This window comes from Chaetodon auriga, chromosome 4 (assembly GCF_051107435.1).
Source record: "Chaetodon auriga isolate fChaAug3 chromosome 4, fChaAug3.hap1, whole genome shotgun sequence".
NCBI lineage: Eukaryota > Metazoa > Chordata > Actinopteri > Chaetodontiformes > Chaetodontidae > Chaetodon > Chaetodon auriga.
In genome coordinates, this window is record NC_135077.1 from 12,470,169 (window position 1) to 12,487,241 (window position 17,073).

At 42.6% G+C, this 17,073-nt stretch overlaps 1 protein-coding gene across 3 annotated transcripts in view; it reads right to left on the reverse strand.

Annotated features, from left to right (window-relative positions):
- Positions 1–17,073, reverse strand: part of meis1a (Meis homeobox 1 a) — a 43,437-nt gene that overhangs the window by 6,559 nt on the left and 19,805 nt on the right. For all 3 annotated transcript variants that reach the window (XM_076728090.1, XM_076728091.1, XM_076728092.1), the window contains exons 8-9: positions 16,708–16,853; positions 5,225–5,301 (exon numbers count right to left, since the gene is read on the reverse strand). In XM_076728090.1, the coding sequence (XP_076584205.1) occupies positions 5,225–5,301; positions 16,708–16,853 (223 nt within the window). The remainder of the gene's footprint in view (positions 1–5,224; positions 5,302–16,707; positions 16,854–17,073) is intronic.

Genomic DNA, 17,073 nt, shown 5'->3' on the forward strand with positions numbered 1-17,073 from the left:
ATATGGAATGTCTACTTTCTTATTTTCTGAGCTTCACTGCAAAAAATTGTTTAAAATCATAACAGATAAAAACTGAATAAAAGATTTTGCGATGTTTGTTTAGTTTTCGAGTCAAACCTTTGGTTTCATATAGTTGGTTTGTCAAGTTAGTTCACAAGTTAGCTCATTAATTCTGCTCAGCAGGTCAAACGGCTCAGCTCAGGTTAGCTGATGGTTCAGTTTCGCAGCTCCAGCAGTTTGGTTGGAGTTAAGTTCTGATTTATGTGTTAACAGTTGAAATAAATTTGCCAAATCAAATGAAGCCGTTTGTCACTTTTGTTTCGTTTCTGCAGGTTGGTCCACTGTTGAACAATGAAAAACTATTGTTGTAACAGAGCCACCAGCAATTTAAGTTACACCTTTAACTGTCTTTACACTACTCTTCCACAGGTCATCCAGGTGTCAGTGCAGAGCTTATTAACCAGGCTAATGCAGAGGGAGAAAAGTGTTAAGTGCACTGAAACCAGAGGCTGATGTCTGATGGCTGCAGCAGCAGCAGCAGTGCATTCATACACGTCCCCTTCTAAGTACACTCTTGAAAGCCATCATCCTGGTATGTGTGACCTATGACCTGGCACCTTTTGTGACCCCCCCCTCCCTTAACTCCTCATATTCCCCCTGCCGCCTCCCCTCTGCTGAGGAGCGTTCTGGTCTTCCTCAGCTTAAAGCTTTCTGAACCGCCTGTCGACCCCTCCTGACCCGCCCCGGAGTGAAAGCTCTGTGGTTTCCCACTTGATTTATGTCCCCTACAACCACCTCCCCACCCTCACCCCACCTCCTCACCCCCGGGTGGGATGGTTCCATTTCAACTTGTTCAAAAAAGAGGGAGGAGAAGGGGGTATAAAAAAAAAAAAAGTGGGGGACAACCCTGTTTCCTTTTCAGGAAAACAAAAGCCATAGGAGTCTTTTCAGGGAGTAAAAAAAAAAGGCAGCAGGGGAGGAGGAGGAGGAGGATGAGGATGAAGGGTGAGATACAGAGGAAAAGAGTAAAAGAGGAGCCGCTTCAGCTCCAACAGGAAGCTGAAATGTGCTGTCAGACTAAAAGCTGCACAGAAACGACTCTAAAACTCAACACTGCTCTGATACAGAGTTTCTTCCCTGAACAGCTGATAACATTCAAAGAAGTCAAACCCTCTGGAGTCAGAAGGTAACTTTAGCACCACATGAGGCTCTGTGTGCTGTTTCAGAGGCCCTTTTAAAAGAAAACTGTATTCTAAAAACAAAACATGCTTTGAAATAAGAAAAGAAGATTGTGATGGATAAGAGGAAAGAGCAGAGCTGTTGGTTCCCTCAGAGGAAGAGCTTTTGCAATGAGCCACATGACTCGAACACTACAGAAGAAACAGCAGGACAGCGGTTCACATGATGAGTCTGAGGTGTCACAAGATGATTCAGAGCAGAAGAAGAAAACATTTATTTCTCTCAAAATGAATTTAATTACACGCATATTTTCTCCAGTTAATACTGAATACTGCCTTTAGGAATCCCTCAAAGGAAACAGTTTGAGAATTAAAAATGACTCGTTGGTTGAACTGTTCATGATTCAGGTCCTGATCCTGTAATGAGGAGGCGCAAGAAGGCTTTTCTGAATCAACTGATTTCTTGCCATAAATGATAAATTTGATTTAAACATTTTTTTTATTATCAAATTGTAATCACAAAGCATTGTTTTTTATGCTTATAATTTCTCTGATATGCTTTCATAATCAGTGGATTATTCAATACAAGTTCACTACTAAACACTGAGGTGGAAAAATCACTGAATCACTTGTTCAAGCGCACCTTGAGCCTGTGGTACCTCCTACTCCTTCTTCTCATCTATATAAAATATTCATGTCACGTTAACACTCAGTGTTAAAGGCCTCCACTCAAATGTAAAGTAAAGAGTTGTCAGGAGCGTAAATAACCACAAGTTCAAGTCCAGACAGCAGAGGCTCTTGTGTAATGTTAACCCCTCCTCACTAAAAACACCAGAGGGCCGACATGAGAGGAGACACACACAAACGCATCCTCTGTGTCATTATCAGAGCTACTGCACTTCCATTAAAGCTGTCATGTTGCCTGTTCTCTTGACATAAATGTGTTTGTTAGAAATACGCTCAGACCAGCATTTTATTTCCCCAAAATCTGTACTAAACCTGTAACTTCAGACTGCTCCCATGTCTGCATCACCTGTGATGAAGTGCGCCAAGTTTAGAAACAAACAGTCATGTCCACTCGGTTCTGGTTCCAAACCCTCGTCCAAATGTAATCAGTCATGTAGGATCTTAGTGTATTGCCACAGATCTCAGGTCTCTGTGTCGATATTTGTCCACCCTGAGTGGACTCTCAATCAGCTCTGATCCCGTGGTGCATCATCATCATAATGCAATGACTCATTAGTTGCAGTCCTTTACAAAATAGTTCACATTGAGCTCCACCTCAACCGACTCCAACAGTAAAATCCTGCTTTTACATGAATGCATGAGTCTGAATAATCTAATGATATCATATATAACAGTAGAACAGTCACAGAGGACATTTTACTACAGTGAGTACTTTTACACTGAATACTTTTAGTACATTTTCCTGACTTTAAAGTACCTACATGCTTACCCCCCCCCCTCTGTGGCCTCCAGGCCCTCCCCTCAGGTTGGAGGGGAGGGAGGTGGATGCTCCTTTCTGTACAATCTGAGCCATGAGTGGGGTTTTAAACAAAACAGCTACACACACACACACACACACACACACACACAGCTTGTAAAACAGTCACTAAGTCCCGCCCTCCTGGGTGTCAATCTCAGGTCAGTCCTCCCCCTCCTCCCCTTCCTCCTCCTCCACAACGGGTGTGTTTAAATAAACCCGTCCAGCTGTTTGTCATGAAAATGCCATTTACACCAACTGCCTCCACCAAACACACACACACACGCACACACACACACACACACACACACACACACACACACACACACACACACACACACACACCTCCCTCTCACAAATCAGCAAACACAAAGTATGACATGAAAAAAAAAAACACTTGACATAAAAGTTTAAAGAATTTGACAGTTTGAGCAACAAAGAACGATGAAATTAAAAGACTGGAAACGTTTTCGTCTCTTTACGCAGCGTTTTGTGGGGCGACACTGGAAAACCAAAAAAATCCATCTGATTTGAGGAAAGGTGAGGAGAAGGAAGAGTGAAGGAGGTGAACAGAGGGTCGTGCAAGAGGAGGAGAGAAGAAGAAGATGGGAGCAGGAGGAGGAGGGGGGAGGCATAGAGCACCAATATAAGAACAGAAAGACAAGAAAGGGAGAAGAGGAGAAAAGGTAAGGCAAAAGGAGGAAGGAGAGATAAAAATGAGTGGAGAGGTGAGCTGATGTGAGGGATAGGAACAGAGGGGAGGATAATAAACTGAAAAATTAAAGGAGGACAGGAGGAGTGGGATGCAGGGAGACAAGAGATGAGGAGGAGGGGGACAGGAAAAAAGTGGAGAGAAGGAGAAAAGAAAGAAAGAGGAGATAAATAGAGAGGGTTAAATAAGGGGAAAGAGATGAAATGAAAGAAAGAAGAAGAAAAAGATTAAAGGATGAGAGAAGGAGATTGAGGTCCAAGGGAATAATTGAGGAATAAAGATGAGGGGAGCAAAAAGTCAAGGGGAGCAGGAGAAGAAGCAGACATGTACTAAAAGGGAAGAGAGCAGGGAAAAGAGGGGTTTAGAGGACAATGGAGGAAACAAGGAGGAGAAATAAAAGGAAGCAAGGGAAGGGGATGAGGAGAGGAAACAGAAGAGGGGAGGAGGGAGGAGGCAAGGGAAGGAATTAAAAGGAAGGGTAGGAAACAAGGTGAGGAGATGCAAGGAAACAAAGAGAGGAGAGAAAAGGGTGGACAGTGGGCAGAAAGGAGGAGACAAGGAAAGGAAATAAAAGGAAGCAAGGGCAGGAAACAAGGACAGGAGAGGAAACAAGGAAAGGAAACAAGTGATGGGAACAAGGAGAGGAGAAGTGCAAGTTCAACACATCACACAGGTTGAAGCCCACCTGACAGCACACACACATGCGCGCGCACACACACACACACACACACACACACACACACACACACACACGATCTGACAGTATAAGCCAGTGAGCAGCAGTCGGCTCAAACCGCCTCCTTCCTGCTTCATTTACAGCCTTCGTCTCTGCTCGCTCATTTACTCTGAATCTGCAGAATCAGGGAAAAGACTGTGAGCTGCTCCAGAGGCGTTACCTTGGCAACAGCCAAATATTCGGAGGGAGCGGGACTGACTAATGGCTTCAGAGGTTTCAGAGGCTGACAGGCTCCAGACATCAGCTCCAGTATATCGCCGGGCCTCCAAATCTGCCTTTAACAAGACTGAAGGTGTTTCCAGTCTGAGACATTCACATGAAACCAAGCAGGTAGTTTCATTCTGATGTTTCTGTCATTTTTGCAAAGATGTGACTGTGATGGGAAAAAAAACAATCATTTGCCACCCCTGAATGAGATGGAGGCGACTGTTCCTGGACCTTCTCAGAGGAGCTCAGGGTGGAGCGCTCCTGCTGTTTGAGATATTTCTGATGTTTCGACAACACATTGGTTACGTGATGCAGGAACATTAACATACTGATACATGATGAACTTTGGCACTGGAGACTGGTGTTTGCATCCCATCTCTGAGCAGCAGTCGATGTTTTATAATCAGGGTCTTTCTGTAACTTAACCAAACCAAATGATGAAGGAACACTAGAACCAGGTTCTGGGCTTGCCGTGCAGATCAAGCTCCTACAAAACATCCTGGTTTCCTGGAATGGTTCCTCAGGTCAAAACAGGTGAAAACCAGTTTGGAAATGTCTTTTAAAGGTCAAAGGTTGCTTTATAGTTTAGGCGAGTTTAACAGTGCGCTAACTATGTGTTAACTGTTAAATCCTCGATACTGAATCTTGCTGACGTTTCCGTTTCTGTATCAGTAAACAGGAAACACACCAGGACACATCCTACAGGTCTCTAGCTCCCCACCTCCACCCTCCAAGCTCCAATTAACTCTCCAATTAACCACCTCCTCCCCTCTGTAACTGTAATTGGGGATATTTGGAGATGGGGCAACCCCACAGGACTTATTCAGATCATTAGCTTCAGGTTGCCTCGAGGGGACGGGCTTCCCAAACATAACAAGAGTGTGGCGTCGCCAACGTCGCCCACTCACCAGTTGTTGACCTGCAGGATGGTGAGACCGGTGTCCTGAGCCAGCTGCTTCTTCTGCTCCTCTGATGGGTACGGGTGCTGCACAGGGACAAAACACAGACATGTTAACACACTGGAAAACATCACAAGGTGGTTTCTAGTTGTTGTTGTTGTTGTTGTTGTGAGCCTCAAAGCTGCTAATTAGCATTAAAGGATGGAGGCGGGGCCAGACTCATTAAGGGAGTTTGAAATGGAGCATAATTAATGGGAAGAAATGGTGAGCCAATTAGAGAGGGAAGCCAAGTGGAGAGAGAGCCCTGTTAATTAGGACTGTGTGTGTGTGTGTGTGTGTGTGTGTGTGTGTGTGTGTGTGTGTGTGTGCGTTGGGGGTCGTTTCCTAACAGTACAGGATCAGAACAGGCCTCAGGCTGCACAGCTTCATTCCTGGAATATGTGTGATTATACTATATGTATGCTACATGATGTGTGTGTGTGTGTGTGTGTGTGTGTGTGTGTGTTCGTGTATTTCAGCCGTTGTGAGGACTAACAGAGCAAATACATACATACATACGTACATACTAATTCATCTATTAGTAGATCACAGCCTGCAACTATTTTGATAGTGAAGCATTAGTAAAAGTGGCCACACTGGTTTTAAAGTGGCTCCCTCATGATGTGACTACGCTGCAAGACATGAAAGACAAAATCCACTGTCCTTTGCATAGTTAAGGTAAAGGGTTGGGCTGTAGGAAATGTGAAATGAAGATGTTTCATGGCAGCTGGGTGAATAAAAAGCATGATGAGACAAGCTGAGCCTGAACATTCATTAAGAATTTAGTCGACACTTGAGAGGACGATGAAGGTGAAGGCATCTGCATGCGGCTGCGGGGTCAGAAATTACAAAGTGGTATTGAGCTGTCTCTGGTCTCAGCTCTAAATAAACACTTAGGGAGTGGACAGGAGAGAAAAGTTCACGTAAAGCTTTGCCAAGTTCCACAGCGCTGCAAACAATAAATAATGTTTCAGTGCAACAGCTGACAGTGAGTGAGAGTTTCTACATGTGCTGACTGAAACCAGCTGCTGCAGATCCTCCGCGGCACGTCGCTGCCCGTCCCTGACCCAGATAAGCAGCAATATTTTCACACCGATCCAACATGCAGAGCTGCTTAAGTTCAGACTCATTCAACTCTGCAGAGAGCCGAGCATCCAAAAGACTGGACACGTTTGCTGCGACCACATCATTAGAAATAACTTAAGAGCAGGAAGTAGAAGTGAAGCACAGTCTGTTCCAAGATGTATTTTCATTGTGGGAGACTTTCTACGTTTCCGCCAACATTTCAGATGGAAATATTTGGCTTCAAGCAGGAACCACTCGGCACGTACAAGTGATTTAAGATGACTGTAGTACAAGTCATGTACAAATAGTCACATTCTCCACAGTGGGAAAAACTATAACAAGTATGAATTTTAATGCCTTAGTCTGAATGAAGCTTTTTATGTTCAAACCATTCCTTCTTTATTCAGAAAACCGATCTGCTTTTAATGAATATCAACCGTTTGAGTGTTAAACCACCTTTTATGATTTCAGGTCCTCAATTGTAAACTGAACTTGAACATCAGTGCTGTGGAGTTTTTCTTCTTCTGCTACAACATATTGATTTGGGGCATGAATTGTGCAAATGATCAAATGTCACAAAACACAGCACGTTGTGATTAGTTGGTGTTCAGGTTGAAAGAAAAGTTTGTGCAGTGAAGAGAGTTTAGCGAATCGGACGCAAACCTGGTGGAAATATGGAAGGTTTAGGATAAAAATATGAAAATGTTCTGGCATGAGAAACAAAGTATTTGTCTATCAGATGGAGGGGTGGCTGGTGTCAGACTCTGGTTTCACAGTCCAGGTAAAAATAAATCACACAAACATACGAAAACTTGAGGCACTGCCATGTTTCAAATGTGACAACACATTGTTTTACTGTTGATTCAACAAAACGAAACATCAAAACAAACTTCAAGCTTTTCCTTAAGAACATTCTGAACGCGGGGTTTTTACCTGCAAGTACTTTCATGTTCTGTCCTGTTACTTTTACTTCAGTAAAGGCTTTAAATACTGATTCCTACACAAGTGACGACAGGCAGCGCTGACAAACTGAAAGCACAGTTTGTACAAGTGTGAACAAAAATAACCTTCAAGAACAAAGAGTCAATATAGTTTCACTCAGTAGTGGAAGAAGTACTCAGATACTCTTTATTCTAACTACAAGTACTGTCATCAAAATATACTCAGTAACAAGAGGAAAAAGACTCACTAAACATGTACTATTATTATTATTATTATCATCATCATCATTTATTCATTAGCATTCTTATTATCATTAATAATAACAATAACAATAATAATAATAATGATACTAAAAATAGAGGAGGAAGAGGAGGAGGAGGAGGAGGAGGAGGAGAAGAGGAAATAGAAGTTGAAGGAGTAGAAGCATCAAGTAGCAGAAAATGGAAATTTTCAAGTAAAATACAACTAAAGTACTTAAATGTACTTAGTTACTCTTCACCAGCGACTTCACTGCTGTTTACCTTCAGCCGAGCCGGCAGGTGAAGGACAGGAAAGGAGAAGAAATGAGCATGAAGACAAGGAGCGGTGAAGATGAGGAAATACATATGTCTCGGGCTGGTTTACGCCCCCATTCATCACCTCCTGGTTTTACTCCAAACACTATCATCTATTTCAGAACTCCCCAGCCAATCAGACAGCCTCGGGCGGACACCAGAAGAGTCTCCACATCTCTCAGTGGTGAGGAGGGAAAGTCTTTGATGTCTTCTTTTCTCCACTCTGCCCATCCCTCTGCCAAGAGTGCTGTGTTTTCCCTGTGATCTGATAGCACGTAATTGACCTAAACTGCATCTAATTTGCCACAAAGAGCGACAATCATGAGGTCGGTCATCACATGTTCAGCCTCAGAGCCTTCAGCCTTCTCCAGGGAGGAGCTTTAATTGTCCTGCCGATGATTTCACAGAAAACAAGACAAGAGAAAGCGAGTGAAGAGCGGCGAGAATATGAGAAGCTTCAGACTGTTTATCTAAGAGCTGAAAAATGAACCGAAGATTGTTTAAACGTGAGAAACACACACTGCTGAACAAATGAGTTCAACCTTTCTCTGTAATCCAAGATCACATCAGATTCAGGAAGATCCTCCTGCTCTCTCATCACCAAGTCCCATAGGATCTCCCAGACACAGCTCATCACACGGTCACATACAGCACGAAAATGCAAAATCTTCCCTCCACCAAATGAAGTGAGAGTAAAAACACATGGTGAGCGGTTCAGACTGGTCCACCTCCCAGTCTAATTTCAGAGTTTCCACTTGGGTTTTAATCTGGAGCCACCTGCTCATTTTAAAATTATAATCCTGTTAGCAGGGAGTGGCAGCTCAGACCGCCTCGCAGCTCGCAGCCTGGACGAGCACCAGACTGGTTCGGGACCGCCAGGGCTGAGAGGCTGGTCTGGGATCAGTGTTACTGTCTGTCTCACTGTGAAGGAAGAGCTGATCTGAGTTCAGATCCAGGAGATGTTACAAAACAGAATTTACCTCAGCATTTGATTTTCCCATTTACAAACCTCTATAAAAATAATCCCAATCATGATACTATCACCTGTTACCAATCAACCTGTTTACCTGTGGAATGTTCCAAACAGGTGTTCATGGAGCGTTCCACCTCTTTCCCAGTCTTTGGTTGCTCCTGTCCCAACTTGTTTGAAACATGTTGCTGCATCAGTTTCAGAATAAGCAGATATTTACAAAAATCAATGGAGGTGATGAGGTCGAACATTAAATATACTGTCTTTGTACTGTTTTCAATTGGGTTTATGTCAAACATGATTAGCAAATGATCACATTCTGTTTTATTTATGTTTTACAGTGTCACAACTTTTTTAGAATCCAGGTTACAGATTCTTTACAGAGCCAGTGTAGCTGTCTTAATGCTAAGCTAGGCTAACCACATGCTGTTCTTGTCTTGTTCAAAGAAAGAAAGAAAGAAAGAAAGAGGCAAAGAGAGGAAATTTTGTGTGAATGTCAGCATTCTTTTCTGGCACTTGGGTTGTTTATTTATTTTTATTTTCATTTTCATTTTTTTGGAAGTTGTGAATGAGAAGCTGAATTTCATTACTGTTTAGTAATAAAATCTGCAGCTCTCCCTCCATCTGCACATTAACGGATGCAAATGAGACTGCTGAGCACACACACACACACACACACACACACACACACACACACACACACACACACACAGGTGCAGGACTCTAAATGCATGTTACACATTACACACTGAAACACAGTTTCATGCTGTGATGTGGGGGAGGTGCTGTTGTTTAGTGTCCCAGTAAACTTGTTAAGAGGTTGTAATTGCTACTCATTTCAAGTGTGTGTGTGTGTGTGTGTGTGTGCGCGCGCGCGTGTTTGTGTGTTAGCATTTAACAAACATGTCCACCTCTGTTATGATACCATTCACTTTGATTGATCAAATTCAAGAGAAACTCATTCATTTCTAGGAAAAAGTGTCAGATTATTCTGAAAAAACTGAACATTAGCGTTTATGAAGGCGTGAAATTGAAGGCGTCTTTAAACTGCGTCTTTCGCACGTTTCTCTGAGTCTTTCGGCTCAGATCTTTTCCTCCATCTGCCGTCTGATGGCCTCCTCGCTTCATTATCTGACGGACGCTCATTTACGCTGTCAGGGAAGAAAGGCTGCTCCGTGATGTATGTGGCCACATGCTGGACATTTTTTGTGGATGTGTGTATGAGTGTGTGTGGAGGGGGGTGAGAGGTCAATAAAGGCGACCCCCACAGAGAGCTGGGCCCGGGGGTCCCTGGGGGGCCTGTCACTGAGGTAATGGATGATGTTTTCACTGCAGGGTGAGGGAGCCACAGAACAGCCTTCCTCACACTGCAGGGAAATGAACGTCTGATCACACAGGCCTTTATTTTAACCAAACCCAGAGAGTTTCAGGTCTGATTAGACCAACTACAGTCCTGATACTTTTTCTTCTTGTCTAAGAAACTTACAGAGTTCACGGAAAGTCATGAAAACACCCTCTGACTGAGTTTGACTGACTCTGACCAGCGTTCCTAAATCTGTTGGTGTGTTTCTGTATTTCAGAAACTTGTTGTTGAGGTTGTTCCAAGAAAAAAATGAAATTTAATCTGTAGTTTAACAGTCTGCTTCTGATTCACGCAGGATGAACTGCTTTTAATATTTGATATCGATTGTATTTTTTTTGCCGGTAGAACGTACACTGTATGACTATACTGTAAATTCCTCAGAAAGTCCTTCATTGGTCGCCTTTTTGATGGCTGCGAGGAAAATTACAGATTCTGAGGTCCTGAGGATTGAAGCTCGAGTCACATCAGAAAGAGGCAGCGAAATTCATTGTAATAGGTGGTGTCGGCAGCTTGGTTATGCAGTGACAACTCGCAGGACTGGAAGGCTAACTGCTAACACGCTATCCAACCAGGAACATTCTTGCGTGATTCAGTCACAATAGTTCTCCAAGCTAGCTAGCTAGCTTGCTAACTGCCAGTTAGCACATGAGCTAGCTTGGCCACAGTTTCTTCAAGAAACATACTTGTACTATTGACTGCTGTCGTCAAGCTGTCTGTGAGACAAGCTTCTGTCTCCAGAAAGGTTTTTAAAATTGGATGTTGCCAAACAGCAAACAGGCTCTAACAGCTTTCTCTTCAGCTGTCTGTTATCTGAAAGGTCGTCACTGTCTGATGGTTTGCTATGGCACAACAGCATAATTTTGTGGCTCAGAGTTCACCGAACTTGACGTCAAAAAATGTAATCTTTTTCTTAAGATTATTTTTTTGGTATGTCTTTGTTATTCTAACAGTGCTAGCTGGAGAGAGAGGTGACGACATGCAGTGAAGGATCTGAACCCCTGTCTTCACTAAGGACTCACTTTACGCTCTCAACCAGGTGAGGTACCTGGGCACCCAAATTTAAATGCTGCTGTGACTGTGCCATAATAAGTTTTCCCACTAGGGGACAGATGAAGCTTGCGTCAAAGCTGCAGCAGCAAAAAGTTTGATTAGCCGCTCTTTAAAATGTTGTTAAGTCCACTGCTGGCCTACTTCACATCCCAGCATACTGTTCACAAGCTTAACTGCATTTTCATTTCAGATGTGCATGGTTGTGTCTGTCATTGGGGCTTTTATAATTCTGTGTTGTTCTTCTTGTTGTTGCTGATAAAATGTTCATTACTATTAAAACTGTTGCAGCAGATTGCAGAAATCACAACATTCCCATTAAAATTTTTTCATCTTTAAGTTTGGAGGCTGAGTGCGTAAACACAATTACCACCATGTTTAATGATCTCCATTTGTTCGCTCTGTGGCGCCACTGATTCGGGCGTAATGAGGGAACATGAATATGATGACGGACAGAGACTCGCAGGAGACGTTGGGACCAGACTGAAGTGGTGGTGGATTTCACATCGATGGCGTTTGATGTCTGATGGCGTTATTAGAGTGAGACTTCCTGTACGGTCATGGCTCTGGTGAGGTGGTGGTGGTGGTGGTGGTGGTGGTGGAGGGGTGCATGCCTGGGTGGTGGCAGGCAGCTGAACACGTGTTGGTGCCTGCGGGTCGCCATGGCCTCGCCATCACCCACATCTGCAGTTCTGTGGCTGTAAACAGCCGCTGATGGATGGATGGAGGTGTCCCGGTGCCCTCTGACCTCTGATGGTTGGAGGGCAGGGGGTGGCGAGGTCAGCGCCGGGGCTTCCTGCTAACTCATCTGTCCTGCTCGGCTCAGGAGGCCCATTCCTCAGCCGGCCGACAGGCAAGCGGGGTGAAGTCCTCCTCCGTAATTGTGGCGCTTGCTTTGAAGTTCGGGAATCGTTTCTGTCGTCTCTTCATACTGACGGTGGAGGTTGTTTTTTTTTGGCTTTCTTTTTTTTTTCTCTGTCGTCGTCGTGCTGAGAAACACTTGGATGTGCAAAGTCTTTCCAGCTGTTTTGATGGAGTCACATGTGTAATTTGTAAGCCAAAGCAGCCCTTTAATGAGTTGGGTGACTGTAAACAAATGTTAGCCAACACAAAGCTTCCCCCACCTGTTTGTAAAAAAAGTCATTTAAGGAGGCAAATAACATCTGCGAGCGAGAAGGAGGGAAATTACACACTAATTAACATTAACTGCATTAACAGGGATGATGATGCCTTCCAGTTGATGTTTGCACTTTTACATGAAACAGTGAATAAAAGCATGAAAGAGGAGGGTGTGTGTGCGCGCGCGTGCGTGCGTGTGTGTGGTGTAAACAGCACGTCGGCTTGTGGCTCGGATTTTATGAGCTGTGGCTTAGAGGAGGCTGCTGGATTTTGTGTACGACTTCAGGGGAGGCAGCTATGAAGCCAGAACACCCTGCAACACACACACACACACACACTCACGCACACACGCAGGCACGCATACACACACACACTCAAAGTGTTGCTGCTGCCTGAGACACAAATATTAAAAATGCAGCAGGAGTAAAATTTTTCTGAATCAGACTTTTTTCCACATGTTGCTTCTACAGCTTTTCCATGAGCTCTCTGTGTAACCATGGTGAGCAGGTCCAGCAGGATTAAAAGCTGCAACAGAAGCTGAAGGCAGACCAAAGAGTCCGACTGCAGTGCTTAACAAAAACAGGCTGTCAGTTCAAAAGAATTATTATGCTTTACTATGAGTGTACACGTGGGCACACACATGTGCACGCACACGCACACAAATATTTAAACCTTTTATTAGGTAAAAGTAGCATTACTATACAATAAAACAGAAAAAACTTTGTGGAGAAAAGTTCTTAAAAAATTAAAGAAGTCATTTTGCAGAGTGTTGTTTTATACAGATATGAAACAGTAAAAAATGACCTGAACTGTTTGTCGTAAGTTTAATGTTGATTTACCGAACTGACTGTAGATGTGCTCATACAGTTTTCCTGTTCAGCGTTAATCTGGATAAACGGAGTTGAGCTTAATTATATTATTATTACTGAAAAATGGACAAAACTACAAACTTAAGACCCAACATGAAGAATCAGAGTCATTATTCAATGTGGACATAAAATACTTTGTGTGATGTTGTACGTGCAGACTCACATTTCGTGCAGGTGATGTGTGGATAAGTTTTCTTTATTTTGTTTGAGTTTTGTTGTTACTGTGCTTAACTGTGTTTTAAAGACCCCCATAAAAAGAGTTTTGTCCTGAAGTAGATGAAAGTAAATCAAGTAAAAGTCTTGAATACTGTTTCACTAATGTGCATCTATTAAATTGTGAACAGCGGTATTATGTCCTAGTTGATTCTTTTTTCAGATTTATAATGATTTCATATTAATACTTTCTTCTTTTCTAACAGTGTAAAGTTTTCTAGGTTTTTTTTTTAAAGACACCTGCTTTTTGAGGATAGCAGTGTGTGTTTTCAAGGTTTTAATGACACATTGAGCTGATTTTGTTGTCCTCATTTGTTCTCATTGATCATTTATTCAGAAATTAATTGTTTAAGGAACTTTTGTTAACAAATATATTAACAGGAATCGAAAGTGTGTGCAGGAGTTTTTCACTTGTGCCCTCTGACACACCTTCAGGAGTTCAGAGATTTTATTTCAGTTGTGTAAATGAGCTGAAACAGTAGTAAATATAAATAAATATCATGTAAATGAATGAATGAAAATGGCAGCTGCTGGTTGTCCAGTTTGAGCCTCTGCTGCGAGGAGCCTCTTCACTGTTTGAGACTCCATGCTGTCTCATTATTTTCTCTGCTCTGTCTTTTGATTCCTGGATTAAATGTACTGCTGCCCTTCACACAACCTTAACCTCCAACAGTTAGCATGTTTCCTCCCTCCCTCCCTCCCTCTCTCAGGTACCAGTGTTTCCTCCCCCTCCCACCGTTTTTCTCACCTCCCATCTGCTGCAGAACTCGCTGTCCTCCAGGTTCAGCTCAGAGTCCTGGCAGCGGCCCCGACCCCCGCCGAGCAGGGACCGATTTAGCCTCTCCATGTTTGGCGGCAGGCAGGGGGAGATGGGAGGAAAAGGTGGTGGTGGAGGGGGATGTTTGGTTGTTCTGCCGGTCTCAGCCAAACCTATGAGTCAGTCACGACTGGGATTTTCAGCACTAAGCTGGTCTCCTCCCACTTTTACTGGACTATTCATTTCAGCTTCACACTCATAAAAAATAATATTCCCCTTTAGGTTTTTGCGTTCTCACTATTAGAACGATTGGAAATTGATTTATTCTTTTTGCCGATAAAAACAAAGATATTAATATGAATCTTGGTGGGAATAACCTTTGCTCTACTCCTCTGGACACAGCCAAGCAGACAAACCTGTGCTTTCACAGTTACACCATAATCCTAATGAGCATCCTGATGGTTTTAACTGGTCTGTGTGTGTGTTCTCACAGAAATTAAAACAAACAAACAAACATACTTTTATCAGAGGTTTGCTGTGTTTCATTCTTCTTAATGGCTTCTCAAGATTGTAAGGAGTTCACAAAATAGCTGTGTTTTTTTATTGCTAATGATAATCTATTAAAAACTATTCAGGGTCTATTTCTTTACCTCCGAGCCATAGAAGTTGAAAATGTTTGTTGCTGCACTTTATAAATATTTATCTTTGCAATTAATTGGTAATGAAGGCTGTTCGCTCACAGTTGGTGTTAAACAAACCTCACAGATTTCACTCATGAGTTGGATTAGTGATATGTAACGAGCTTTCATTCATAATTCTAATAAAATGCTTTTTTGGACCTGGGATTGATAAGTTAAGGGGCACAAAGCATTGTTTTTTTTGTATTTAACTTTGTGAAACTCAAAACTGTTCTAACTGGATTAAGTCACAAATTCAAATTAAGCAAAATCAGCAACTGAGTTTACAACTGAACAGTAACTTCTGGATTTCACATTTAGAAATCTTGTGCAACCACGTCACTAAAATACAACAACACAACAAATCTGAACCATTGAACACTGAATACTGCAACACACAAGATGGACGTTTGTGGGGTTTTTTTTGTGTTTAGCGCTGAATGATTGTGGGACATTATGAACACAACTGAGGATATTGAAAGTGAGTATTCACTTATTTCTGTGCAGTGATTACAACTCTTTGCATCACTAGAGTGAGTTCGCGTCACAGTTCTGCTTTACTCCCATCTGGACGTCTCTGAAGAGCCCTAAACAGCCCACAGGTGAAATACCTGGACCACAGCATAGATCAAAGGTCATTAAACCAGACTGAGATCGTCCCCAGGTTGGGAGGAGGTCAACACAACTTCAAAGTGGATTAGGGGCGGCAGGGTGGACGAGTGGACAGAAATACCAGCACAGAAGTGGAAGGTCACAGGTTCAGTCCTCCAAAATGCTCATGAGCAAGACGAGGTGTGTAGAGTGAGACACACTCTAACCTGTGACATGTTCAACTACAGTGACCTGCTTGACCCTGTGGTTATTTTTTGATTCATACACAATGAAATTAATAAGTTGATCTTGTCGTGTTCACATTTCATACAATTTCAGTTGCGTCTAATGTACCAAACTCTAATTAAAAGAAAAATTACAAAAAAAATTAATTGCAATGTACTCACTGTAATAACACTCATTATAAGTTACTAATGATGACCTTTCTACACATTCTATTCCAATGTGTAGCATTAAACTGACACACCTTAATTGTCTAGATATTAGCATGCTATCACACAGCATAGTAAAGTGATGGTATACAGTGTTGTAAAGAGTTAGCATGAAGCCAACACATAGCTTAAGTGCACTGCCTGAATGTGGTTATTACATAGTTAGCATTAAGCTTGCTGTCTGAAAGTTAGCATGGTCAACCACCACTCAACCTAGTTTATGATTAAGCACTAACACAATCATCCACATTCATGTCCCACATAAATCTACTCCTAAACTAATGTTTATGTGTGCTAATGCTTAATATGCTAAAGTGGAGAGTATGTAGAGCATGCTACAGAGATAGCATACGCGATGTAAGTAGAATTACTAGTTAGTAGCTATTACCATTCTAGACAGTGTATTCTAACATGCTAACATGGAACTTGCTATATTACGTAGTTCTAAAAGTGAGGATGGTCATCACACAACATAATACAGCGTTAGTACTGTATATATTAGCATTGACTAAAATGGACGTTGCCTTGCTCTCATTTCAAAAATGCTCAATAGAATTATTTTTCTGAAGAGACAGAAGAAAACACACTTCTGAGAAACTTCCACAAACTCCAACTCCAACTAGGAGAAAGTTGTGACCACCGTAACAGCCAAATCACTTCTGTACATAACAACACTTGAAGGTACCATATGACTCAACATGCACAAGTGCTCGCATGGCACTGAGCATTCCACACACTGATAACCCGGATCACATCACTCAGTGCTGTCTCAACAGTTTGAGTAGCTAAATCCCAGAACCAGTGAACGTGAATGAGTGAGGTTGATGCACTTACCGTCAGGTGCTGAAAAAGCCAGGCTCTCAGGATATTGGTGGCCACTTTGGGGAAGATGCCTCTTTTTTTATTGTGCAGTTTGTCCCTATCCGAGTCGTCATCATCCCCTGTGCTTGGAGATGCTATGCCGTTATCCAGGCAGTCACCTGATCAGCACATGGAGAAGAAGAAAGAAACTTTTTTTCATAGTCCCGACAGAAACCACCGTTTCACAACAGACCAAACATGTCAGGCTGGTTTTTACATATTGGACCAACTTCAACAATTTCTGAAGGAGGTTATGTGCGGACCTAAATCTGTAGTGACCATATTTTAAAACGCCCAAACTGGGACCTTTAAGTGTACCACATGTTCACGTATGCACTT